The 26,994-nt window shown below is 50.9% G+C and overlaps 7 protein-coding genes across 7 annotated transcripts; 2 read left to right on the top strand and 5 right to left on the bottom strand.

Annotated features, from left to right (window-relative positions):
* Positions 1 to 537: 537 nt before the first annotated feature.
* On the bottom strand, positions 538 to 1,750 carry PFICI_06827 (pectin lyase A; the record flags this gene model as incomplete). The annotated part of the gene is made up of 2 exons (XM_007835408.1): positions 538 to 1,107; positions 1,181 to 1,750. The coding sequence occupies 2 exons, from the start codon at positions 1,748 to 1,750 to the stop codon at positions 538 to 540; spliced, it is 1,140 nt and encodes a 379-aa protein (XP_007833599.1).
* A 1,943-nt stretch (positions 1,751 to 3,693) lies between these two features.
* Positions 3,694 to 8,198, bottom strand: PFICI_06826 (uncharacterized protein; the record flags this gene model as incomplete). Its single annotated transcript, XM_007835407.1, has 2 exons — positions 3,694 to 6,419; positions 6,473 to 8,198. 2 exons carry the CDS (start codon positions 8,196 to 8,198, stop codon positions 3,694 to 3,696), a joined length of 4,452 nt encoding a protein of 1,483 aa, XP_007833598.1.
* An 857-nt stretch (positions 8,199 to 9,055) lies between these two features.
* On the bottom strand, positions 9,056 to 10,088 carry PFICI_06825 (40S ribosomal protein S2; the record flags this gene model as incomplete). The annotated part of the gene is made up of 3 exons (XM_007835406.1): positions 9,056 to 9,313; positions 9,377 to 9,634; positions 9,822 to 10,088. 3 exons carry the CDS (start codon positions 10,086 to 10,088, stop codon positions 9,056 to 9,058), a joined length of 783 nt encoding a protein of 260 aa, XP_007833597.1.
* Positions 10,089 to 10,968: 880 nt separating this feature from the next.
* PFICI_06824 (uncharacterized protein) lies at positions 10,969 to 12,055 on the bottom strand (the record flags this gene model as incomplete). Its single annotated transcript, XM_007835405.1, has 2 exons — positions 10,969 to 11,026; positions 11,082 to 12,055. 2 exons carry the CDS (start codon positions 12,053 to 12,055, stop codon positions 10,969 to 10,971), a joined length of 1,032 nt encoding a protein of 343 aa, XP_007833596.1.
* An 889-nt stretch (positions 12,056 to 12,944) lies between these two features.
* On the top strand, positions 12,945 to 13,433 carry PFICI_06823 (uncharacterized protein; the record flags this gene model as incomplete). Its single annotated transcript, XM_007835404.1, has 4 exons — positions 12,945 to 13,086; positions 13,158 to 13,189; positions 13,248 to 13,311; positions 13,369 to 13,433. 4 exons carry the CDS (start codon positions 12,945 to 12,947, stop codon positions 13,431 to 13,433), a joined length of 303 nt encoding a protein of 100 aa, XP_007833595.1.
* A 1,168-nt stretch (positions 13,434 to 14,601) lies between these two features.
* PFICI_06822 (uncharacterized protein) lies at positions 14,602 to 15,381 on the top strand (the record flags this gene model as incomplete). The annotated part of the gene is made up of 1 exon (XM_007835403.1): positions 14,602 to 15,381. The coding sequence occupies one exon, from the start codon at positions 14,602 to 14,604 to the stop codon at positions 15,379 to 15,381; it is 780 nt and encodes a 259-aa protein (XP_007833594.1).
* Positions 15,382 to 18,526: 3,145 nt separating this feature from the next.
* PFICI_06821 (uncharacterized protein) lies at positions 18,527 to 19,784 on the bottom strand (the record flags this gene model as incomplete). The annotated part of the gene is made up of 2 exons (XM_007835402.1): positions 18,527 to 19,543; positions 19,602 to 19,784. 2 exons carry the CDS (start codon positions 19,782 to 19,784, stop codon positions 18,527 to 18,529), a joined length of 1,200 nt encoding a protein of 399 aa, XP_007833593.1.
* Between the last annotated feature and the right edge of the window lie 7,210 nt (positions 19,785 to 26,994).

Below are 26,994 nucleotides of genomic sequence, written 5' to 3'. Positions count from 1 at the left end.
TGTGCCGGTGCGAAAATCAAGGTCGTAAATATTATTTACCTAATATGATTGCATTCGTTGTTCATATTATAAGAAAAATATTGCTGTATAAAACTTATTCATCATATCAAAACTACGGCTTGTAGTCTCAAAATATGAACCATATAATGTCCAATAGAGCACAGTCATTTGCGGTTACCCATACACAGCCACGTGCAGACCCCTTTAAAAAAAAAAAACCAAGGCAACTCGAGGCTGACTGGCCAGGTCGTGGCATCCATCCAAGACGCTCGACATTATCACATTCACACATGATATGCAATACATGCTCCATTTAATTCAAGAGAATAAAGATTTCGTTTATAACCTGATTCAGGTCTTAGAAGTATAAGTAGTATGTACAAGAAGGATTCAATGTGTGGGCAACCCGCGTCGCAGAGCTTTGGAGTGATGCCACAAAAATATTTATATACGAGAATAGGATTCGTTTGGTCCCCCATCCCTAACCAGCCACTCTCTCAGGAGCTGGTCAGATCACCAAGTAGGGCCCTTGTATATTTAGAGCTTTCCGAAACCAGCGCTGCTGGCGACGGACTTGGCGGCCGAAGCGGTGCTAGCGCTAGCAATGTTCTTGCCCTTGAAGTTGGACAGGAAGGCCGTGTCAGACGAGGAAAAGGTGCCCGAGCTGCCAAAGGCGTTGGCGACACAGGCGCGGCCGAGGTAGGTGGAGCAGACGGCGTTGGTGGTGGTGTCGGGGGCGGTAAAGAGCTGGCCCTCAATGTCGGTCAGGACGGGCGTGGGGATGTTCTGGAACACGTTGCCCTCGGCCAAGATCATGGCGCCCGAGTCGACCTCAAAGGCGTGGTCGGAGGACGAGTACCAGTAGTTGTTGACGGCGTGCAGCAGGGTGTTGCCGGCGACCTTGGGGCCACGGCCGGAGGTGTGGTGGATGTAGTTGTTCTTGAAGGTGACCATGTCGCCCGAGCCAGTAAAGTACAGAGCCCAGTAGTGGTTGGCATCGCAAGTGGCCGACCAGGTGGAGCTACCGTCAATCTCGCTGTTGGAAATGGTCACGCGGTTGGAGGCCGAGTTGCCAAGGACAATGTGCTGACGGCCGATGAGGGAGGTCTAGAATGAGAGGGGAAACATGTTAGTATAAACGTTTTCAAGTCGCCCTTTTCGAGTTGGGTGTAGTTCTTACCTTGACGTGGTCGATCCAGACCATGTCAGTGCCATCCAGAGTAATGGCATCACCACCCCAGACGTAGTGAGGGTTGAGGTCGGTAATGTGGATGTTCTGGATGATAATGTTGGAAGCGCCCGAGACAATTCTCAGTCCCTTGCCCTTGATAATACCAGTGCTGCCGCTGCCGATCAAACTCTTGTTCGACTTGACCGTGATGCCCAAAAGACCGGCATTGTCGTAGGAGACGGTGGCCTTGGGGGCGCTGGACTGGTAGTTGTCACACCAGTCGTCCTGGTTAATGGCAAGCTGGCAGGTGGAAGCAGTTCCCCAGGGAGCACATCCAGTCGAGGTCGTAGTGCCCTCGGTGCCGGTAAAGTCAAAGGTCTTGGTCAGGACAATGACACGGGCCGTGTCGTCACCGAGGTAAGAGACCAGCTCGGCCGTAGTGGAAGGGTAGACGGCAGTTGCAGAGCCACCACCAGTAACACCCTTGGCGAAACCCTCGGCGGCACCAGAGACGGACACGGCCGAGACGGTGCTGGATAGCAGCGCTGCTGCAGCAGCAAACGAACCCGCGAATCTCATGATTGTAATGTTGATGTAATGATAAATTATAATCTTCAGAGTAGTTGATGAGGATTATTGGTGTGCTTTTTTGCGGGTATTTCAAAAAGAAGGACGAAACGAAAAGAATGTGCTTTGTTTGAATGAAAGTATAGTCAAGTAGAAGGAAAGACAGGCCGATCAAGGCGTGGGATGGCAGGATACTGTTTCCAAGATCTTCCTACAGGATGGGGGATCGACGGACGGTTTATATCCCATTTCCTCGATCATATTTTCGCGCTCGACCTCACGATACTTGACTTGGAATCCCCCCTTTGGTATGTCGAGTTTGCCAAGAGCTCATAATACCACCAGGACCTCGCATGTTCCAGAGCGCAAGGATACGAACCCATGCTGCTCTACTATGTACTTGCCACTTTTTCCCTCTCCTTACCCATGAGTCTCATCGCCGGGGCGGGTCTTGCTTGACAGACCACGATGGGTCAAGCTTAAGTTTATGCCAAAAAAGAGCTGTCACTGATCGTCCAAGCGAGCCGTCAGCATTCTCGCAACATGCCGAAGTAAGCGGAGACGACGGCAAGGGTCTCCATTGTGCGGGAGTTCGTCCCGTCTTGAGCCAAGCGCGCGATCTATTCGAGACGTGAGGCTCCGCAGCTAGTTGGGGTTCTCGAAATTTTCTGCTGTCAGCGTTGACGCCCATGTCCAAAGTGATCCAGACTTTCCAGCAATACGGTATAGACTCGTAGAATATCCAGCTACCGTATGGAGTACACGCACTACAGCAGGGGCAGTCAGATGACATGCCCTTGTAATGCCCCGGTCTTGGTGGTCAAGGCCCCTGGGGACTCGCTTGCCGAGGCATGCATTTTTTCTCCTTCAAATTTTGCGCCAATTAGAAACGTTTGTTGGATCTTTTCGTTTCCAATTCCGGAAATTTGTGATTGTGCCGGCCAAGACCGACGATAATGCGGAGAAGCGCCTACCTAGGTACATATGCATGCAGCAGCCACCATGATCGACGACAGATGATAATAGACTGTCTGCATACTGGTAAGTCTTGCGCTGTATCAATTTACACCTTGGATCTTTAGCATATCGACACAACGATATGAATTTCTTTCCCCTCTGGACGATGGTAGGCTGAGTTGATAATATGAGGTTAGCCCATAGAACAAGACCATGACTTTCCACCAGTTGGTCGTCGATATGGTGGAGCCCTGAAATGAAAGGGGCCAAAACGTCAGACCCTGACCCCTGAACAACCAGCTTAGCTGAGAACACGAACCCCCCAGTCGAGTCCCGACACTGTGATAAAGTTCTGGCCACCGTCGACGGCTGTTTCGGCCGAAGTGCAAATCCTGGCCAAATCTTTGGAAATGTTCAAGTCCACCTTTGGTAATATAGATAGATATAGGGGATGATCGCAACCGAGAAAAAAAAAAAGAGCCCACGTCGCATTGCGCCCCCCCGGCCGGCTGTCCCGATTTTGCTTCTTTGCAAGTTCTTGGCCGCTCAAGAGCCTCAACATTGGCAGATCCACATTGTCTCTCTAGGCTGTTCCACTCGCAACGGTGAGGCTTGGACATAGTATAGTCCTTTACTTTATCTACTCAATCGTGCTTGAATGAGCGCAAATTGAAATTGGAACCTTTGTGGAATGATGTCTCTCGATGCCATCTCGCAAAGATAGTCAAAGACGAGTTATTCCTTGCGAGCGAAAATGAACAGGCTTCTTTTCATATTGGTGGCACATGAATAAATTGGATACTGCAGAGCTATCATAAGATAAGTATTTCGAAGCCGATAAATATTCCCCCAGAAACACCAAATGCAAATTATCTTGTAAGTGGACTCTACTGACCCGTCCCCAAAAAGCAATCTAGATATGACCTATTGATTATTGTGGTCGAATGAGAATAAGTCGGAATGCCCCCGAGTCTCATCTTGTGTGGTGTACTACTCCTTCACAGTGAATCACGCCATCTGATCCGTTTCTTGTGGATGCCTTTACCCAGAGTTGCCGACTGCTCGCTGGTCATATCGATTTTTACACCATTGGCCTCTTCTTCACCAGAGACTTCCCTGGCTTTGAGCGTAGCTGCGCCAGCGGATCCATCCGGTGCTTTCCAGCTCAACATGTGGGCGAGCGTCGTAAAAGGTGGATGGTCGCCATAAGGAACCATACCGGGTGGCCAGCTGTAACTGCTGGGTCCACCACCATTGATTGGATTCGTTGGCGTTTGGCTCTGACCAGGTGTGATACCACCGTTCAGTCCAGTCGTAGGCGTCGGTGTAATGCCAGGCACATTTCCTCCCGGGCCAGTAGGATTACCTGTTGGCATAGGAGATGAAGGTCCTCCAGGAACACTCCCTCCAGGGCCAGTTGTCAGATTCCCGCCGCCTGGTGTCACTGACCCTGAACCATTATCGGTGCCTGAAGATGCCGGTATCGTACTCGAGGTGGAAGGCGATTGCCTCCCAGGAGCAGTCATGCTAGCGCCTCTAGGGTTTGATTGTGTTGATGAGGTGTTAGGGTTGGTAGGAGTAGCAACTCCTGGAAGTGAGATTGTACCTTGACTTCTGGCGCCCGGCTGAGTAGGAGTTGGCCCCAACGGCCCTCCTGTTGGAGGGAAAGACGAGCCAGCTGCGGGTGTTGGGGGAAGACCAACTCCTGGTGGGAGAGGAGGAATACAGTTGATGCCTGAAGAGCCCGGTGTACAAGTAGGTAAATTCCCGCCTCCGCCACCAGGTGTTGTCGGAGTACCTCCATTGTTTCCCGGAGGTGTGCTTAGCCCTTGACCACCAGGGCCATTACCTCCGGGACTGTTTGTGGGAGGGGTGTTCGGAATGCTGCCGCCTGGTGAATTTGGGCTTGGACCAATACCTCCGGGAGAAGTCGGTGTCTGTTGTCCCGTCTGTTGTCCCGGTGCGATCCCTCCGCCATTGTTCGGAGAGATCGGTGATGTATTTGGAGGATTACCTCCTCCCGGAGTCATACCAGGCGTGCTACTAGCGGTCGGTATTGAGCTAGGACCCATACCGCCTGGAAATGTGGGGGATTGTTGACCTGGAGCAACACCGCCGGCCCCATTTGGTGAGGATGCTGACGGGCTGGGATTTCCACTGGCTGGTGTGCTTGGATTGGTTCCTCCTCCCGGGTTTGTATTGGTAGAACTTCCGCTGTAACCTGAACTTGACGGGCCTATGCCTCCTGGTGTGGTGTTTGGGTTGCCACCACCAGGAACAGTCGGACTGGGACTTCCGCTAATCGGTATGCTGGGATTTTGGCCTCCTGTTATTGTAGGAGTCGTCACACCTCCTCCTGGTGAAGTAGGGGTTTGCTGTCCCGGGACGTTGGGTGCCGATATACTTCCAGGCGATGTGGGAGTTTGTTGCCCTGGGGCTACACCACCTCCACCTCTTGGTGATGAAGAGGTATTCGAGCCATCACCGGGTTGAGTAGGGCTCGTATCGACACTTTGGGACGTTGGACCATTGCCGCTCCCTGGGGCTGTCAAGCTCGCGCCAGTCGGACCACCAGGAGTGCTGGAACATTGCGTGGCGGGACCAACACCATCTGGGAGACTCGCTTGGGACTGGGCATACCGTTCTCCATACGAGTCAATGATGGATGCCATGTCCATGCCCGAAGTTGGGCCAACGACAAAGTCAGCGGTGGTAACGCTTTGCTCAACGCCGCCAAACACCAGCTCTACAATGGTAGGTACAGGCCTTGGACTCGGATCTGGCTGCTCACCAACCGGGGCCCACCCACGTGGAATCCCATTAGGTGTGTAGGTAAGTAGGGACCAGTCACCACCGCAGGCCTGGGAGCTATCGCCAATACAAGGGCTCATGCAGGCAGAATCATCCAGCTTTCTTGTTCCATTGAGATACTGTCCACAAAAACATTTGTTGCCAAACGATGTTGCAGCAATAGTGTAACCGTTGCTGATGCAGTGCCGTACGCACTTTTCATTCTCTACGGCTCCAAAGCTAGTCTCGGGAGTGAAATCGAGGACAGCAAAGAGGGGTTGGTCTGCCCAACAGCCCGAGTAGCTCCATCCATTGGCTGGGTCTTTGATGGTAGGTAGTGCACCTGCAGGTTGGGGAGGGACGGTGTTGAAAGGCGGTTGACCAACAGGTAAGGGCGGAATCACTGTGAACGAGGCTGGTCCGAGAGGTGCCGGTGAGATAGGGCCGCCTGGATTTGGCAACGGCCCACTAGCTGTGGGCTTGGTACAAGTTCCTACATCTTGCTGGGCAATGCAGAACCATCCGCTGCTGCAATGGGCACAAGGCCAGCCAAAGCACCCATTTGGTCCTGATTGTGCTGGAGTCTGAGCAGGCGGGCAGAACCAGCCGTCAATGCAATCATCGCATGTATACCCTCTGCCCGGACAAGGACCTGTGCCTGCTTGGCCGCTGGGTGATGATCCAGTGGGAGGCGTTGTAGGGCAGGGCGGTTGAGCAGGGCATGGAATATATACAGAAGTAGTGGCAGTAAGTGTCGTTGTGTATCCGGAGCTGGAATCGATGTTAGCAGCAGCCCATGACTCATCTGCGAGGGATTCACCAAGTGTCTCTAGCACATACACATAAACAGTTTGCGTTTGCCCAGCACCATTGGCAATAGTCAGAGTAGACGTTATTGTAACAGAGACCGTGACGCCAGATAGTCCGCCACCACCTATAGCATGACTGGTCAGACTATGTCGACACGGAATCAAACATGTAACTTACTACCAGGCGCTATCGACAGAACGGTCCCAGGAGAGCCAATTGGTTGACCAGTTGGGGAGGGCATATTGCCGCCACCTGTCCAAGATCCGTTGGGGCCAGTACCTTCAGGGGAGAGAGGAATCGGCTGTCCCGTGGCGGTCGGTGTCACCTTCGGTGTTCCCATATTTGAACCCGCCAAGGTAGTTTGAGAGATTCCATTACCACCATTAGAACCTGGTTGTCCATTTCCTGGATTACTTGACCCAGATCCGGAGCCAGATCCAGCAGAAGGTTGATTGCCACCATTGCTACTTGCACCGTTTGGGCCCGGCTGACCAGTTCCCCCAAAGCCAGATCCTGAGCCAGGAGCAGATTGCGAAATCCCATTACCGCCAGCTGGAGCCGACGGATTGCTTCCCGCCCCGTTCGGTTTTGATGTTGGGTTAGGCTGAGTGGCACCGCCAGGAGGTCCTGGTTGTGTAGGATTGACTCCTCCAGGGACACTTCCCTGAGCGCCTGTGGCAGATGGCCAAATAGTGAGAGTGCCTGCGTGGGTCGACAAAGGCATTGTGGCGGATTGCGCTGCTGATGCGGATACAATGCCGCCGCCGCCACCACCACCACCAGTCACAGTCGGATTAAGAGGTGATGCTCCGTTTACTGCCGCAGCAGGAGTCTCAGTATATGTGGGACTGAAGGATGTCACAGAAGCCATATCGCCACATACGCCAGTGACGGTGACGAGGAGACCCTCGACTAATTTGACAGCTTCGCAGAGATTCATGTCAATGATTGATGCCACAGCCGCAACTGGTCCATTGGTGGCGTCGAGGATTGAGTTGAGGCCACCGGTGACGAGGGACTTCACTTCGTCTAACAAGTCATTGGGCACAACGTCGGCCACATCGGCCACCACACCATTGACGATGTTGTCGATCGTTGATTCAAGATTGTCCAAAAGTGATCCGGCACCAACCAGAGCACCATCCGGGCTAAGCACATCGGTCTCAACTTTCGCTGCAAGGTCAGCAACTTGTGCTGCGGCATTTTGGACTTGATTCAAAACCTGGTCGGCCGCTGCAGTGGCATGAGCCACCACTTCGCTGACAACAGTAGCTAGTGGCAGGTTGCCCGGCAGCAGCTTTGTGGCTCCGCTCAGGAGCCCTGAGATCCCAGCCGCCATCCAGTCACTGGCGTCATCGGCAACGGTGGCGAGCTCAGAGGGATTCAAGGCTATCCCACCAAGATCGGGGACGAGTGGTAAGCCAGCTCCGCCGTCTACCGCAACGGTGGGCAGGATATTGGGGATGTCGGGAACGTCAGGGATCAAAGTTGACAGAGGGGCCGCAGCGAGGGAAGTGAGAGCACCCACGACATTGGGATTAAGAGCAGAGAGAATGCTGGGTAGAACCTTGCCCGGCATGATTCCACCGGGACCAAGGAGACCACGCTTTTGAAGTTCATCAGGAAGATAATCGTTGAGAAGATCTCTGTGCTTGAGAGTCAGAGTAGGCGAATTGGTGGCCATTTCTCCTCGCAGCTCGAGAATTCCTACCGAGTTGTTATGGTGCCCTTCAGTGCCCAAGTGATCGGGAGTAATGCTGTGTTGCTGAAGTTCAGGTGTCATAGCTTCTGTGACGAGATATGGCCGAGTAAAAGCGATTGGAAGCATGACACAAAAGACACAAAAGGCTACTATGGCGAGTAGTCTCTTCCATCCTGTGGACAGCGCTGCAAAGGTAGGCATCGTGTCAACGATCAAATTGGAATAGAGGGCGGCAGCGTAACACAACCAGTGCAATGCGTGGGAAGTCAAAGCAGTTAAAAATCGTTGGGAAAAAGAAATTATCTCCAAGGCAGAGAGAGATACCAGAATCTCCAAGACAGTCAAAAAGTTTGGCCAAAATGAGAGTCCAAAACACCAAAAGGAGCAGTGTAGTCGAAATGTGACAAGCAGCCAAAAGAGAGTGATGAAGCTGATGGGGAGAAACAAGAGGTCCTCGGAACTGCTGAGCATTGAACGTGAATTGACCAGACCACTCGCACTTGCCATGGTCTCCATCATTCCTGCGTTCCAAGCTCAGAGTAAATACAAGGATTGTATGACTGTTGCTTGATAAGTCATCACCCAGGCAGACAATTCAGGAAGCAGCCGTGAAGTCTCTCGGCCAACTGTGGCTCCTTTGGACTTCAAGCAAACATTGGAACCTCGACTGCTTGCTGAGGTCACGTTCTGTCGTTGCACTGGTTGTCAGCTGCGCTCGAGTTGTGGTCGAATTTCCTTGTACCAGCTCGTTGTTGCTACTCGAAGGGTCGGTTGGCACTAAATATTCAGCACCAGTCATTTGTTCTTGATGTACAAACTCAATAGAGGGAGCCCAGTTGAAAAAGCCTCATCATCAGTCACACAGTCACCACGTTGAACCAGACAGAAATTGCGCATAATGGACTTTCTCTCAATGGTTTATTTTTGCTAGCCTCATGTCCGAAAACCCATCAGATGACCTTGGCTCACCCTAGCAGTCATCCATCCATCATGCATGCATTATGATCAAAAGACAACAAGAAGACGCCTAAAAAGCCCGAAAACAATGTTCAAGTCTCTTAGTACTTCTTGCCCTCGCGCAGAGTGTCGGCAAACTCCTCGAGAGGGGATCTGATCAGCTTGGTCTCCTTCCACAGCTCGGGGGTCAGGAAACCGTAGGTGTTCGAGATGGCGACGAAGGTGGCCTTCAGGGTGTTCTCGAGGGTCTTGGTGGAACCGGAAGAGGAGGTGTAGGCATCCTCAATACCGGCAAGCTGGAGGAGACGCTTGACGGCGGGCGAAGCGACAATCTGGGTACCACGGGGGGCAGGGATAAGCTAGAGGAAGCAGGTTGTTAGGTCTTGATTTCCATCATGTATTGAGATTCATGGTAAACGTACTCTGACGGTGACGGAACCGCACTTTCCGCTCTCCTTGACGGGCAGGGAGTGGGGAAGACCAAGGTTGGTACCCCAGTAACCACGACGGACGGGGATGACGCTCAGCTTGGCGATGATGATGGCGGCACGGATAGCAGTAGCGACTTCCTTGGAGGTCTTGATACCGAGACCGACGTGGCCGTCGGAGTCACCAATGATGACAATGGCCTTGAATCGGGTGCGCTGACCAGCACGGGTCTGCTTCTGGACGGGCTTGATCTGTAGTAGGGAAATGTGGGTTAGCCTCGGATATTCAATGGTTTCTTTTTTGATTTGCGCGCGCCCAATTCCATGTCCTCGTCTGCTCTCTGATTCTCCCAGTCTTGTCCCTCCTCTTTGCGCATGATATTCAACTTGGCGATTGAAATCTGCCAATCCTGCAGGCTGACTGTCGTATCCAACGTACCTTCATGACCTCATCCTTGAGCTTGGGCAGGAAGAAGTCGACAATCTGGTACTCCTTGATGGGCAGAGAGTGCAGGTAGATCTCCTCCATGCTCTTGATCTTGCCAGCCTTTACGAGACGGCCGAGCTTGGTGACGGGCTGCCACTCCTTCTCGCCGCTGTCCTTGCCTCCGCGTCTGCCACGGCCACGGCCGCGTCCACGTCGGTCACCACCACGGTCGCCTCGGGAGCCGAAGCCACCACCTCGTGCACCACCACGGTCAGCCATTTTGTTTGATGTTGATTCCGGTTTCGAGGAATTGCCTGTCGGAAATCGGTTCGACCCTTCGAGAGAGGAATTGGCTGTGGCGGTTAGTAAAAGTCGGGTCGAGTTGGGTGTTGTGGTTCGAAATGGGGGGGTCCTCTCACACGAACTTTTTCGGGCGGGAATTCAAAAAAATTGACAGCCGGCGTAGTGGTGTGTGCAGACTGGCAACTCAGAAGCCCTAAAGCCGGACGAATCGCGCTTGGTGGGGCATCTGTGGTTTTTTCTGGGACCGGAGGCCCGTGCACCATTTTCTTGCTCGATCTTCCCAAAGTTCTCTGGACAAGGGATATGCAGCTTATGATTGGCTTGACCATATTATAAAATGCACCATGGTCGCAGTCTATGTACTCAACCTTGATCTATCCTATGCATAGCCCTTATACTCCTTAAACTCTGCGTTTTTGTTTCATTTCCTGTTTCTGCAATTCAAATCATACCTCAGTTCAATAATTTCTTCGTAGACTCACGTTGCACACTGCACCTAGGCACTAGGTAGGTTCTCGTGTACAGAGTACTCGGCACTATCACTCACTCCAACGGTAATCGTGGCACTTCGGTCTCTTTTCATAAAAACGTTATTATGGGTCAACTATGTACAGTCCAGTCATCCCACCCGTGCCTAACGAACAAATATCGCTCTTGTAGAGAGAAGTGTGTCTTCTGGAAAAGCATAAACTGAATTGATCAATATCATTCGCGCTCATCACCTTCCGGGGGAAATAAAAACATGCTGCTGCATCGCGAAGAATTTATAAAGATTCCAGAAAGGAGGGTATCACATCATGGCATCGCCTAGTTTCTTCGTGTGCTGCTTTTTGCTGGTTGCTCCACCACGGCTACCTTATTCCACATCCTTGATGATGAGGTTGTCGGACGGCTTGACACGCTGTGCCCACTCACTGTGTATAACATGTTAGCTTCAACACGAGTGCGCAGATCTTTGGTACAACTTACGTCCAGCTGCCATCGTATACTCTGCGTTGATCCGTAGAGCCGTAGCCTGCCTCCTCCAAAGCAGTCTCAATCACGACTGCAGTCACGCCGGTTCCGCAACTCGTGATGATGGGCTTCTCAGGATCCACGCCCTTCTCCTGAAACAACTTCTTCAACTCTTCTTTGGGCAGGAAAGCCTTTGTCTTGGGATCCAGGACGGCATCAAATGGGATGTTGATGGCACCGGGCATGTGACCAGAGGACAGTCCTTCTCTGGGTTCGGGTGCTGCGCCTGTGAAACGAGCGGCACCTCTGGCATCCAGAATCTGTACGCCTTCGCTGCCCTCCTTGTTGTAATCCTTGGCGACTTCCTTAACCTCCTCAAAGCTGGCCACTTGATCGTCTGGGTTCAGCTTGGGAATGGGATACATGCTACATTCAACGCTGTAGAGCTCGCCCGATTCTGTTGGGTAGCCTTCCTCCACCCACAGCCTGAAGTTGTTCAATATGTGAACCTTGGGGTGGCCAAAAACCTTGAGCGTCCAGCCCACACGCGGCGCACTAAAGATACCAGCCTCTTTCGAATCATATACAACGACTGTGTCCTCTTTTCTGATGCCCAATTCGCTCATTGCTGCCGCAAACTCTTTGGCGCTTGGGAGCATGTGCGGATACGGGCTGTGCTTATCCTTGACCTTGTCCACATCGAAGAATCGAGCCTTAGGGATGCGCTGCTGGCGAAATGTGTCGATGCCCTTGCGCTCGTCGTTGGGTAGGAACCACGATGCGCAGAGGGGAATGACTCGAGGTTCGGAGTTGATAGGCGAGGGCGGGCTCTTCTTCAGAGCTTCGGCGAGCTCTTTTGGCGTAACCAGGTACGACGAAAGATTGCGGCGCGACTCCATGGCGTTGATTTGGAACTGGCAGGATCTGACTCTGAAGCTCTGTCGAGGGAAAGCTGCCCTCGACGAGCGGAAGAGCGTGGCGGTCGCCATTGCTGTCTGGATATAATCGGGAAGTGATCCTGAAGTAGCAGTTGGTGGATCCGACTAATGTACGATGTGAGGAGTCGAGCTCCGGAGCTCGGCGAATGGTATAGGCAAACGCAACTTTCGGGCGAATGACGTCTTAAGTATAGCCAGAGCGATAGCTGCAGGCCCGCAACTCTCAGTAATACTGGTATTTTCGGGGCGATTACGCGGTTTCGTGGTCTGCGTTCGCGAAAAGACTCGAGCTCACGGTGATGCTATCGGTGCTCAGAGCTTGGAGAAGAGAGCTTTCGGGGAAGGTGGACTTGTATCGTTCTCGGATGCGGGGTGCGAATTTGGGGAAAGAAGGAAAGGCGCGCGTATCAGCGGCAAGAACTTGGTGGTCTTTGACTTTCCTATGCTCCAGACACAAAGAGATGATGATGTACTCGAAAGTTGTGGTGGTTGGTCGGGCTCACGAGAAGTCAAAAAAACGTCAAAGCAGAGGCTGCCGATAAGCGGATACCTTTCTCAATCCAAGTGAAAGGTTGTGTTGATAACGGGGTGGAGCTCCGAGTGGCTGGCAGGTACCCAGGTAGGTAAAGTGATTGCCCACTACGTACGTGCTACTGCTGCTGCTTGCTGCTGCTGCTGCACAGGGAAGCCGTTGGCCGGGATGCGGCTTTAGTGCTAGCGCATTAGTTAAACCAGGGTCTAGTTTTATTGACTGTATGCGAATCTCATCGCGTTTTGATGCACTCATTCAATCTACTGACGCCTCTTGGCCAACTTTATATCTGGCTCCAGGTATACATTTACGCAACAAAGCCTCCTGTTTGACGAATCTGTGCAAACCCATGCACGCACATCTCGGATCAATCAGGTGCATGGAAATTGCTGGAGGGCTCGAGACACCATGAAGGTCAAGATCAAGAAGTGGAATGCCGTTGCGACATGGCGGTGGGATCTCCCAGAAGACGATGTTTGTGGTATCTGCCAGGTCCACTTTGACGGTACCTGCCCGACGTGCAAATACCCCGGGGATGACTGTAGTCTATGTGAGTCATCTCTCAGTTCCATGGCCTGATTATGAGCCAAACAGCAGTTCATGCTAATGCGACGTCTGCAGTATCCGGAAAATGTGGTCATAACTTTCACATGGTCAGTGCCAGCCTGGAGCATAAAATATGGTAGATTGAGACTTGCTGACACCTTCAAGCACTGCATCATGGAATGGATCAAGCAAGATTCTTCCAAGGGCCAATGCCCCATGTGTCGACAGAGTAAGTCAAGACCATTCAGACATGCTAGTAGTAGTCTTTGGTACTAAAGAAATTCAGAATTTGAGTGGGGAGAGGGTGGTTTACAACAGCAGGAAGAAGAGCAGCGGGTTGTTGAGGAGTAAGCACGCACATAAGGAAAGAAATGGTCTATGAACTAGATGTTCTATTTGCACGAAAACACCACAAGCAACTCTGGCGTCGCCGACTTGAAGAGGATCAAGTAACATCGGACGTTGTGTACGACACATGCCGAAATGAAGCACGATAACGATTGAGGGAAAGACCGAAGGAGCCTCAAATTTCCATAGCAGCAGGTTTACCGGCAATACACCTGAGCAACTCATCAGCCACATTTGAGAGGTCGTACAATGTGCAGAATTAGGCCCAACCACTTGGGGCCTCAATTGAAACCAGATGGTAGCCGGTAATATCACACAATGAACGAACGACTTTTGATACATACATACCTCCATACAAATTGGAGGCGTTATTGAAAAGTCCCCCCGAGCGTATGCGTATGCAAAACAGAATTAGAAATGTCAATATCAATGTTGAGCTCCAACAAGATGAATGTTTCATGAATTTTATGGGGATTGACTATGAGGAACATCCTATTGCATTGATGTCCGGGAATATTGAGGCATGTATCACTCGAGCTTTGAACAATTGATTTTCATCATAGGACAAAAAAGTAACAATTAACACGAAATCTACTCTATACCCCACAGCGCCCCAACATTGAAACATCAGCGCCCCTCCCCGGCTTCCCCACGTGCCGATTAGATAGAAGCTCCCGAACAGGAACTACCCAGGGCACCTACGACGTACTGGGCTGGGCTGGGCTGAGTTGGGGCCGGGCGAACGATCACGGAAGCTGTCACCTCTTTCAACCCTCCTGTATGCCTCGGACTTGCAGCAAAGCTCCCAAGCTCCAAGCTCCAGCTGCAGCCTGCCAACGAATGAGTTGCGCTTGCTCGCTGCCTTATGCTGAAGTCGCCCTAAGGCGGCATCTGTTGAGACTGCAAAGATATACCCAAAAAAAAAAAAATCCGCAAGCAAGCCTTCTGCTCCGTATGACTTCCATCTTCTCTCAAGCGTTGACATCACGATGCGCAATCCGAGTCCAACCGTACGAAGTCTTCTAGCTGCCTTTCCACCCGCCCACAGCCTCTCCTCGATACATTCGTTCGTTGTCTCGTCGTGTTCGACGCCGCCGTTGTCGTCGCTTGCAATCTGCCACGCCGCCGCCCCCAACAACAACAACAACTACTACTACACTCACAACTGATAATGGCAGATCCCCAACAAGTTGAGCAGCCCATCGGGGCCGACGAAGTCGAAGCCACGGCCGCGATCGACAACTCAGGTACCCAGCAGACAGCGTCTACCCCTTTCCAACCCATTTACACCCTTGTGAACAACACATCGACCAGGACCACACACCACCCCCGCGTGAAATATATCTTTAGCGACGACGACCCAGATGAGCTCATGCAGGCCCTAGCCCAGCAAGACCACGCGAACCTGGGCGAGTCGGCCTCGGGCCCTGCACCGGACCATCGGGCCATACTATTAGATTTGACATCGGCGAGTGATGGCACGCTCAACGTGTCGTGGGCATCCAGCCTCTCGCCATCCTGGGCCGTCCTTGATGCTCAGGTCACCAAAATCTCACCGCCGTCGTCGGATGGCGGAGGCAATAGTGACCCTACCGCAAGTCCGACGCAAAAGAAACCCGACCGGCTCATGCTCCGGATAGAAGGGATTGATGGGGGCTCCCTAGCATCGGACAGCGAGCTGAGGCTTTCCGATGAGAAGAGCCGGCTGGGGTCCTCTGGCAGTGCCAGTGGCAGTGGGCAGAGGGTCACGGAAACAGAAGACTACAATGCCCTGGTCGACGAGTTCGATAAGCGAATGTCTCTGCTTAGAAAGGTCGTTGACGCAGGTGAAGAGAGGCGGAGAAAGGTCGCTGAAGGTACTGGACTGGGGCCAAATGTGCAACATGATATACCTCCCGAAGCAGTGCCCACAAGTACGGAGAACTTGCGGAAGTCTGTTGACTCCGGATGATGGGGTTCCAAACAATCTCATATCCTGTGCTTGTCGGGGCTGCTGAGTTGTAGTTGTTAATCGTCGCCTGGTGAATCGGGGACAACTGTTTCTACCAAGACAGCGGCCGAGCATGGTTTGTGTCATGATTATGAATGCTTCAAGTCGGAGCGGTTCAGATATGAATATAGAATTACTCTCCCTGTGAGACTTCTATCCTTGATCTAATACTAGAATATCAGGCCCTGGCAATTGCTAGTCTATGAAGATCGGTGTGATAATTTGCCAGATCCCGAGCAGGATGTCTATTGGAAGTCACGCTGTGTTACGTGAGCATCGAATAGGTTTGAAAGATGGGAATAGAATCATGAGATTCCTCCGAGGAATAGGAATAATGCACCACTTCTTTCAAGTAGAGATACTGAGACATCCTGCATCAAGCTAAGGCTGAACTTTTTGGCATTACTAGCACATTGCATGCGTGTCTTATATAGTTCACCAATGTTCAATATCTCTACACTTTGGTCACCACGCTTTCAAGAGACAAGATGACGATCCATGGATATCAAGCAAGCAAAACTATGTCAAATAATGAAAGCCGAGGTTCAAACGACTCTTATGAGCTACAAGTTGTGCTCCGAAACCACATCCATTGCCAGTACAATGTTTACCATGGCCATACCGAGAGAATTGACTCTCAAATCCACAGTTTGTACCTGCAATGAAGCGATTACGTAGCCATATACGTAGGTAGTAAGTGTTCGAGGCATGTAAACATGCCAGTATACACCCAAGAGAGAAAGAGTTCAAATGGCACTTGAGTCTCTCTGACGCTGCCGCGCCTGCATTCCATCCGGGTCATGAACTCTGGTGCTTGAAAAATCATGCCGAAGGCGGATTTTAGGTATCTATCCAGGAAGGCAGGCTCCTCATCGATATTACAGCACCAACGGGTCATCAGGATGGTTCCGAGAACGACAACAAGGACAGATTTAGGCATTGTTGCCCAAACACGCCATGGTTTGACAGATGAAGTCACGTAGTAAGGAGTGAATACCGACAGCCCATCCTCGTCCAAAGGCCGCGATGAGGATAAAATCAAAAGAAGATCTACATATTGGGCATAATGCTCGCCAAGAGCAAAGTATACACAAGCTTCGAATGTTCTTTTTTTTTTTTTTTTTTTTTTTTTTTACACGGATTCAAGAAAGAAACAACGGTGGCCTCCGTTATCTACAGCCCGAGCATCGTTCCTTTCAGGGTTTAGGCAACTCCTCAGAATCAATAGCTGCCCTGATCATACGAGCGCTACCCTACAAGCCTACCTAACCTTTCGGCTTTCCTCGGCGCGCCGTGCTAGGGGGGCAGAACCGGCACCCTAACCTAGGTAGGCTGCGACTGATGGACTCTAGAAAGTCACAAATAAACCCGTAATGATAAGCATGGAAGGAATTCCGTTCTCATGGGACTTCGTTGGGCGCTGACAATTCAGTTGCAACAACTCGGGAATGCCTTGTCTCCTACAGGAGCCCTCGCTTACCAGGAAAAGTCTAGGAAAGTCTCTCCCTCCCCAAGGGCGGGTGTGCGGCTAGATGCAGAAGGTAAATGTAAAACAGACATTTTGGACAGAATAGGCCTTCGTGCTTGCCACCTAGACTTTTCTCCCTCCCCTTTTTTTGACGGATTCTTATTCTTGAACGTGAGTTTCAACTTCATCCCTATGGCGCCCTAGACAAGCGGTTCATAGATGGATGCCTTTGACGGCGGGGAAGCTTGTTATATCGCAGGGACAGGCAGGTGTAGGTTTCAACGGGGAGGCATGTAGAATAAAGGACTAGTGTCAGATAAGTCGACAATAGAACCATGGTCCGTCCTTGAGTCCAAGACTGGGCGAGTGACTCGAATGAATGCTGACCGAGTCGCTGAGGATCTCCTGAAGATCACACTTAAAAACAGATCTCATGCTCGCGCGGCTCCACAACCAAGTGGAACCCACCATGGGAAATTATAACTTCATGCTCAAGTGCACGGTCAGTAGTGTAGACTGTTCAGCGCATCACGGCAATGAGGAGAAGCCTGAATCATCAAAGAGTCAGGCGTATTCAGGGGAGCAAGTAGCATGAATTCATGGTCATCACAAAATGAATGCATAGTGAACACGTCGAAATGGGGGCAATATTTTTTTTTTACTCTTTTCTTGCCTATTTACGGGATGCGGCGTGGCAGAGTAAGCCTTCTTTTTTGACAATCGCTCTACGCAGCGCTTCTCTGGCGATTTCAAGGATGACGATCATAGCCAGCAAAGGTGTCATCTCTCCTTCCGTCGGTTTTCCTCTTGTATATATCTCGAGGTCCGCAGCAAATGTCCTCCACAAAATTATGCTCTCCACTCTTGGAAGTGCGTATTGGTTGTTGAGTATTTTGTACGTTTTGTCGTAAAGGTGTTGACGTGCTGGACTTGACATAAAAGTCAATCCTCGTTCACCACAGGAGCTAAACAGTTCTCGGTTTATGCGTGAACTCCTCCAGAAGCGAAAATGTCTCCGGTATCCATCGATGATGTGCTTTCCCAAGCATCCTCCTCCATTGTTCCTTGTCCTCTCAAGCAGGTAGGTGGGTCGACAAATTGACATTTCGTACTCCTCCACATTTTGAATCCCAGTCAGATGGGTGCAAGACAATGCATTTTTCTGTCCCAATGTGACCGCCTTCTTCGCAATGTTTTCGTCTATGTTGTTTGTGCAATCTGTGTAATCCTTTTTTGTTCTCGAAGGAACCCTGGAAAAAAAGACCGAGCAAGGGTATGATGCCGAAGAAAGAATCGCCTACGCGGGAATCCGAATCGAAATTTTTTTTTTGGTGGGGGTCGGAGAAGTTGATTTTGTTTTTGGGCGCAACAGGCGCTTGATGGGTATGAATGACTGTAAAAAGGAAAATAAAAATCAATGAGAAAAAATACAAGTCGCTATGCCATGGAGATCCTAATTCCGTCAATGTATGCAACAATCTTCTTTTTGTCTTCCAATGATACACGAGTCCATGCGGATGGGCCTCTCAAATACGAGGTCTTTCAAAATGGGTCAATGGGCCAGGGCCCAATGATCGTGGTATTTTTTTAGTCGTCGTAAAAGCTTCTTTATGACGACATGTTCTGGTATGAGCAGGACTAGTGGGTCATCATATGACCACTGTACTCATCTTGAGAGTATGCCGAGTATTGTTGTACATGTTGAGGGGCGTAGACCGATGCCTGAGAGGCCGGAGGTGTCGGGGTAACAGGGCACCTGGGAGGAACGTATTTGTTCATGGGGTCGGTGACACCAAAGTTGATACCATCCGGGGTAATGGGCGGTGTCATGTAGCCTTCAGCCACACCAACGGCGGCGCTGTGTCCCTTCTGAGGTGTGCTGTAAATGTTGCCGGGCTTGGCAGCCAAGACCTGCTCGCTCGGGGGAGTCGGTGGCTCTGCACGGCGTGAAATGGCAGCTTGGTGGGCCAGGAACTCTGTCAGGGTGACAGCGACTCTGGACATGTTCAGTGCCGAGTACTTCCTAGTCAGGGTTGCCGAAGGCTGGTGGAGGTGCTGCAGAAGGGTGCGCAGGGTGCTGGACGAGGTGGGGTCCCATTCTCCGTCGTTGACTTCGGGTCGCGACAGGATAGCTCGAGCCAAGGTCAGGGAAGCCCTAGCCATGATTGAAGGCTTAGTCGAGACAAAGTCGCGGTGGTACAAGGCAATCTCGCAGATGTAGGCGGCCATGTGCTCTACCTCACGGTCGTCTCCCTCCTCGGCAACAATCAATTGGCTGAAGAAATCGACGGTGGGGTGACCAATGATCCATTCCAAAGTGTTGAGAACGTGCATTTCCATTTGAGTAAACATGCCCGAGTCGTACAGTCCACAGCACATGTTGTTCAGTTCGTTGATCTGGGGTACACGGTCCTTCTTGTCGCCGTACTTGGCAGCAATCAGCAGAGCGGCACATCCGACGAGTTGATAGTGCTGCTTGTAGACAACACGCTTGGAGCAGTAGCGGTCCAGCAGGTTGATAGACAGGAACAGGGTCTCAGGCTGAAGCGAGAAGGCGGCGTGGGCCTCAATCAGGAAATCAATGAGGAATGGTCTCATGAACCACTGAATCTCGCGCTGCATATCGATCAGGTTAACGTCGGGCAGTGTCTCGTCCTGTCATGTGTCAGCTTGATTGAGCAGTGGGAGGTATCAAATATTAATGGAGACCAACCTCCATGTAGCTGAGATGCTGCATGATATCCTCGAGGTACTCCTCACTAGCAAGACGTGACAGCTCCTCGCCAATCATTGCTTGGCGGTTGCGTGCCAACATCTTGAGGTGCTCCTTGGAGGGGACGCGGGAGTACTGAGGCTCGTCGGACTCGACAAAGAAGTCGGGGTTTGCGTAAGCCATTTTGAACTGGGTTCGTTTGATCGACTGTTCGTGCGGAAAGAGTGGCGGATCAGGTTCTCCAGGAATCTTCCGAGTGTAAAAATGAATGTGTTTTGGTGGATTTAATTATTAGATGGTTGCATGCAGGTGGTCAAAAGAGTGAAATCCGAGGCTGCAGTGCTGCCAATGCGTATTAGGAATTAATGAGTGTGCTGAACCGTACCGGTACGTGGTCGCGATCAGAAGGAATGACTGGGGCCGAAGCGCAAATGGCGAGAACGACTAGAGATCTCAAAAAAGGTGAAATACCGGCGGGGGAGAACGGCCGTTAAGAAAAAAAAGAGGGACGTCTACTAGAGGGCGCTGCACAAGGTAAGAACATCAGCTTCGGGATCATCCACACGTTGAAGAATATCAGGTAGATCTAGATTAGAGCCCCACAAGTCGTCACTCGCGTCTGTCAAAAGGGGCGCAGGGCCAATCAGGCTCAACGGCATTTGCAACTGATCCATGCAGCACAATAGATTCTATGTGTGGACAATAGCGCAGAGGGCCGATCAAGTTCCAGACACGAGAACCGAGTACAGTATGCACGGCTCCCGGTAAGACTGAGCACAACCAAAGGGGGGGTGACGTCGCGGGGTTCGGGATCGTTTCTATCAAGGAGAGCAAAAGAGGGTTATCCCTTACCGCCACGGTTGACTGACAGGAAATTAGGCGATTTCCTGTAACTTGGGGAGTGGGAAACAACGAGTTAACGAGTCCCACGGGGCGAGCGGATGGTCGTTCGACGTGAAGCGTCAGGTGACGAGATGTAGACCGGGAAGCACAGAGGGATCTGAGGCTACTCGGTATCGAACTGCAACATTGCGAACTCGGCATTAGACTTGAAATTGGCTATTCCCGCTTGTTCTCTCTTTTGGACAATTTGCACCGACATTGGAGCAGGCACAGAATACATGGGCAACAAACATACCTCGACACTTGCCCGCTTGAGACGGGTAACCAAGTCTTTGACAAGTGACTTAGTTCATGTAGGTCGTTTGCTGTCCTCGGAACCAGTTTCAGACCTGCGTTGACGGGTCTAAAGCCGGTATTTCCTTGGGGGGAGATCCACTTGATTACGATGGGCGAAAGTCAAATTCCTAGAATCGTTGGCACGAAAAGGAACGATTGGAAGCAATTGCCGTCGAGGTGACAATTGTTCGTAAGCTGACTCTTTTCTTCTTTCCTGTCGCGGGTTGGCGAAGGGGTGGTTGAGCTGAGAGGTCGATTGCCGAGGAATGGGCAAGACGGGGCGAGGGGTGGATCGGAAGGGGGTTGAAGGTCGGTGGTAATTGAAAGATTCCTTAGAAAGGAATTCCAGCTCTAATCACCAAGGACAAAAAAAGGGGGGTGAAGGGTTGACTGAAGAAGGAGTATTGCCGTAGTGGGGAGAAACTACGAGCAATTGAATAAAGTAGAAGAAGGCTGATGGGGCCGACTGCTACTTTTTTCTTTCCTTTGCTTGACTTTTGCTTCAGCTCTGCATTTATCTCGGGCCCTTATGCTGTGCCTAGAGAATAAGGGGGAGGATGCCCAGAATAAATCTCTCTTTCCTTTCCCTCCTGCTGTTGAAGCAAAGCAGGACTCGTCAGAGACGTCGGGAGAGGTAGGAAATGAATGGATCGGGATGAGGAGAATGGGAGGAGGGAAAGGGGAGGAGAGACGCCTTCAGGTTGGAGGAGGATAGAAGAGATGAAAAAGGATTGGAAGAGATTGGTTACTGGCACTTTAAGACAGCCGGGCCACCTAGTAAGTTTAGCAGACCCAGGAGAAGCAGCACCACCCAAGCACGACGCCAGACAAGGGCCTGGGATGGACCTGGCAAGGCACGACGAGATGGGCGCCTGTGGTAGGTTGACGGCCTACCATGTACCAGGGGGGGGGAGAGGACAGTGCTTGGCTGGGGGACTTCCGCCCAACATGAACGTATGAAGCCAGTTTGGTCTGGTCTGGCTAGGTTTTGGGGTGAGTGAGCGAGCGGTGCGGTGCCAGGCAGAGTGTATGTGGAGACCGCCGCGCTGCACTGTTGACCTCCACACAATGGGCACTGTCGGTCGGTCGCGTCAATTCTCAATTAGGCAGAGTGCGTAAAATGTACCTCAACCTCCTGCTCAAGTGCACTTCCTAGTCAGTGCAATGGTGCTTTTCCTTTCCTCGGCGCGCGGGTTTTCGAACAACGACTCGACGCAGGGATCTGTCCAAAGAAAAAGTATATAGTGTCTACTGTGTATATTGGTATCGTCTGAGATGAATTTAATCGTCTTTTTTTTTTTTCGTGCGGTAATCGCCTTGGTAGATGGATCCGAAGGGGTTGCCTTTCGAGACCAGGTATATTTCTTCACTGACCCCTTCTTTGCTCGTGATGGAGATGGTAATTTGCAGTGCGGCACTCTTCGTAAAGAGTCGAGCAAGCACAAGAACAGCTTGGGAATGAATTGATACCAAGGCCGAGCGAGCGGGCTCTCACACCGTGTGAATTGGAAGTTTGGTTGGAGTGAGATTGTAGTAGTGTCAATTTTCTCTGCTGACGGGAACGCGTTGCGAATTGGTAAAAATGCGGGTTCCTAGATTGTGAATGCTAATGTAGCGCGATGCGGATGCACAATAGTAGACTAGCTCTGCATGGGGAGCGAAATAACTGCAATAAAGGCCCTGATGGTTTCAATGGAGGAGCAATGATGCCTTGCTTTCAGGATATATGTGCGCGATACATAGGTGGTATCCGACATAATAATCCTTCAGCTAAGTGAATTCATGGTAGCAATAGCGGTAGCAGCAGTCATTGCCGTCTTATACATCTTTTTTTTTTTGTCTTTGGCCAAAGGCTGGCTGTAATGACATTCTTATCTACTAGTCTAGGAAATCTTGCTCCCTAGCCGGTCTACTTTACGGTCGACTCGGTCAAGTGATTAGAACAAGCGGCCAAAGTATGTGTTTTGTGTGTGTGTATTGTGTTTTTGTTTATGGATGCGAGGATGGGACGGATGCAAGGCCGAGTTTTATCTGTCTTACTTGCACATGTCTTTGGTAGACCACTAAGAACGACCGAATCCATCTTGTATTTGTTTGGACCACGACCGAAAACGCATGAATGGGCCTCTCTCACCTTGACCCGTTGTGTGCATGCCAGTTGCCTATCAACGGCCTATAGCATCAAAGACATTGTGGACTGTCGAACTTTCCACGCCACAAGAGTCGGTAACTTTCCATGCACGTAATAATGGTCCTCTTTCGCAGTGGAGGTGGTGGCAGGATAGTCCTTCAAACTCTGATCGCGCCCGGCCCTTTTATTGTACATTCTGGTAGTCGACGACCACCGAGAAGACCCTGGATCGCCTCTTTTTTTTTTTGCCGGCCGCCCGCAAACTCTGAAGCGGGGGAACTATGTTCATCATGGGGCCACTTATCAAAAACACTCGTCACCAAATCCTAGACGGATCATGACGCTTTACGCCTCATGGCTGAGGAGAGGAGAAGGGTGGGAAGGGAGAGAAGAAAGAAAAAACTTCACATTGAAAAATCGCGGCTGGAGACAACAAGCTTCTTTTTGGGGGTCCATCCCCCCACGTATGTATGTACAACGAAGATCGAAGCGGTCTGCAGAACGCGACATGGCACGACATCCATCGGAGTGTGAGCGAAATATTTTTTTTTTCCCTCTCTCTCCCCTCTTGCTCTCCTCACGATAAATATGTCGCGACGCGTTCTGCGACAAGTTCCGATACGGGCATCAATTCAGAGGGCCGGTGACTACTGTAGCGAGGCTAGTTCAAAGTATGTAATGCACTCGACGAATCGAGAATGACGTTCGATAATTGTTCTGTGTATATTCCACGACTCCAACGATGCCGCATCATTGTGGGGGATATGGGGATGTCGAAATCCCTTAGTGCATCTGCACTACTTATGCTTTAATTCAACTTCGGATAGTCCGTTGAGGCGTGGGCAAGCAACTTTAGAGGACTAAAATGCTTTGTTAATGTATGGCATTGTATGCTAGCTCTGGATAACACTGCTTTGGGTGAATGTCGGGCCTGTCGACCCCTATGCTCCGTACAGTATGATCCCTTCTAGGCAAAACGAGCCTATGCCTCCTTGCTAGGACGAGGTCCTTACGTTAGTGCCAGGCACGCAAACACGGGGCTGTCCTTTTTCATGCTCCAAGTCGTTGTCCGGCATCGTACGCAGCCTTCTCCGACACGCCAGTGGCCCCCTAGGTAATAATGGCATGAACCTGTCAATCAATTAGACGACACGCATGGTACGCGTCAAGATGAGTGAGAGGGCACATAATAAAAAAAAAGATCTCGCAGGGCAATATATCAAATACGTTACCAAGACCATGGATCCTCAGATCGCCCGGAGCTCTACTGGACAATGCTAGGTAGCTTACCTCATGTATCCTGTCAAACAAGACACTAGCCAGCATCACCATGCAGTGCTCTGCTGCAATGCCAAAGATCTCCATCGTGCACTGCGCGCGCATATGGGCTGGCAACCTCTCAGCTCTCACTTCTCACCTTCAAATGGTTTTGCGATGCCGATCGGCACTTTTGACGTGAGAGCACTACGTTCATGCACAGCATATAAATTACACCACCTACACTACGCCCAATGGACAGATACTGTACACAGTAGACAATCTACAGTGGATACGCACGCTGTGTCTGGGTTCCTTGCCACTGTGTGCCACTATCCTCTGGGGACTGTACATGCATGCCAGTCACTGACAGGTATAGTAAGGAAGCAAAAGATTAGCTGTCGAGAGCAATTTCTAGCTGGAGCGCGCCATCAGAATGTGTCGAACAGGTTGAGAATGTTGCTCGCCGCTGCGACTGCTGCTCATTGTTCTTCGGACCCTACCAAGGTACAATTAAAATAGTGCTCACTGCGCCGAGATAGCCAACTGCAGGCATGGGTCCAGGGATTGCTGTAGCGTCGCTTCAGCCCTTGGAAAATCTGCAGGAATACCAAGGCAAATGGACGGCCTGTTCGCGCCGGCACCTCACGTCCAAGCCAATCAATTTGCCCAGACGCGTTAAAACACGACTTGAATGGAAAATCAATCTATTGTCATGCGTGTAATGTTGAGAAGGCCCCAGCCACTGGATTGGAGTCAGGTCGAAACACGCATGGCAGCCAATGCAGGTATGAAGGTCGCTATTACACTCTATCATCCAACGAGGCTTGCACAATTTCCGATTTCCCTCTCGCTTTTCTTTCTCAGGCGCATCCGGGGGCGCGACCCAGTGAGTGGCCACACACCACGCATACAGTTCACACACTCACCTTATTCATCATCTTCATCCAATGGCAGAGACCCGACGCCTTAGGCCGGCCACTACACGTCCTATCCGGCCGTGTCGTACGGTCTCGTCCAGAAGATAGACCCAGACTCTCTCGGACGTTCTCAGCCAAATGTTAGTTCCACACCTGGTTTCGGCGAAGCACAGTATGCGACAGGAGGCGATCCTGAAGCCATTGTCGTGCAAGTCAGGGCAGAAGCAGTGTTACCGGGTTCGCGGGCTCCTGTATCGACCATCTATCATGATTGGGCGTCCTGGCCATGATTGCTTTAGCAGCATTTTGTGCTTCCGCTTGCCGTGAGACAACGCACCTACACCCACGCACGCTCCTGTCCTCGTTACCGAGAGATGTTTCTTGATCAAAGCCTTTCATCACCAACATTCTATCTCGTAGCCTTCTGCCATGACCGCGACAAATCAAATCTAGAGACAAGACAGGACCGGGCTACATACTGCAATGTTCGCTCAGCTTGGGCCTCGCACATCTCACACCGCGCGAAGGCCTTTGGCATCAATCAGCATAGCGAAGCCTGTCAACTTTACGATTTGATATTCAGCTATGCATTACCTACGTGACAGTACACACAATATTGAAGACACTAACGGCAACAGTCTAAATGCACAGTCTAGACACTGTATCAGAGGATACCCAGCAGCAACTAACAAGACCACTGAGTGTCGGCTTGAGAATAATGTAAGCAATAATGCAAGTCGCCAAGGGTACTGCAGATCCTTAGTGCTGGGGCCACACGCGTACCTGCCGAATTGGGAAACGCCTAATCCCTTGTCGCCGCGTTTCCACCTCGGCGTACAAGTTTATTATACTGCTGCTCATCATCCTATCATATCTCATTGTTCACGCCTTATGATATGCTCTCTTATGTTTGTTGAGCATAAACAGACATTTTTTTCGTCTTGTCGGCATAGATTTACATGCCGACTTTGACGGGCTCAGCCTCTCAATGTCGGATGGCCCCTAACCATGTTTGGCTCTCTACCTGGTGGATCGTCGCTGGCCATCTCGAAGAAAATTCTTAACCCGTTTCTGCCAAACACCGAACCTTGAGGACGCAAACTTATTCTTCACTGACGCCATCTAACAATGCACCGACGATATTGGCGATGCATCTAGCCTTGCTCATTATGATTTTTGAGACAAGCCATAGCAGCAGCATGATATCATCCACTCCATATCCTTCTCAAATCGGCAGTGCATGAGTTTTCTTGCCGTCTCAATCATTAGTCATACAACAAGAGTTATGCACCTTGGTGCTCGATTCATGATAGCGCCTGGTTAAGTTCTTCCACCCACTGCGGAATTCGAGCCTCAATAGTCATCAGCCCACAACATATCCACCTCACGATGCCTCTACGGGAAGACGGAGTAGTAGTAGAGTGAGAAAAAAAAAAAGTTAGACGGTTCAACCCCACACGTACGGACCTGCGGTTGCCGTACAACGGAGAAAGTCTGCAGGCATATCCTCTGTTATCTAGCGGTGAATTTTCACACGATCAAGACACTGGAAAATTCACGGTATGCCGAAAATGGCCTGCCCTGCTGACAAGACAGAAACTCTGTCCTGTGTCGCGCCCACACCAGCCAAGGAAAATTCAACGGAGTCGTCACGTAAGCATGCAGGAGGTTGGCGAGCTGATAGATGAATGTTGTCTAGCCGGCAGTCATGAATGATACTGTAGAAATTAGGCGAGAGCCACCCATAATAATCTCAACGACGTCCCAGCTGCGTCTCGCCGAGACCTGAGACATACCTCAAATAACGTGGCAATTGGGATCTTCCGCAACTTATTCTTCCACAGCAAATGACGAAACAAGCTTGATATTCAATAGAGTCATTTGGGGAACACAGGTCATTATTATG

Source organism: Pestalotiopsis fici (genome assembly GCF_000516985.1).
Source record: "Pestalotiopsis fici W106-1 unplaced genomic scaffold PFICI_Scf_4, whole genome shotgun sequence".
Lineage (NCBI taxonomy): Eukaryota > Fungi > Ascomycota > Sordariomycetes > Amphisphaeriales > Sporocadaceae > Pestalotiopsis > Pestalotiopsis fici.
This window is presented reverse-complemented; position numbering and strand designations above follow the sequence as displayed.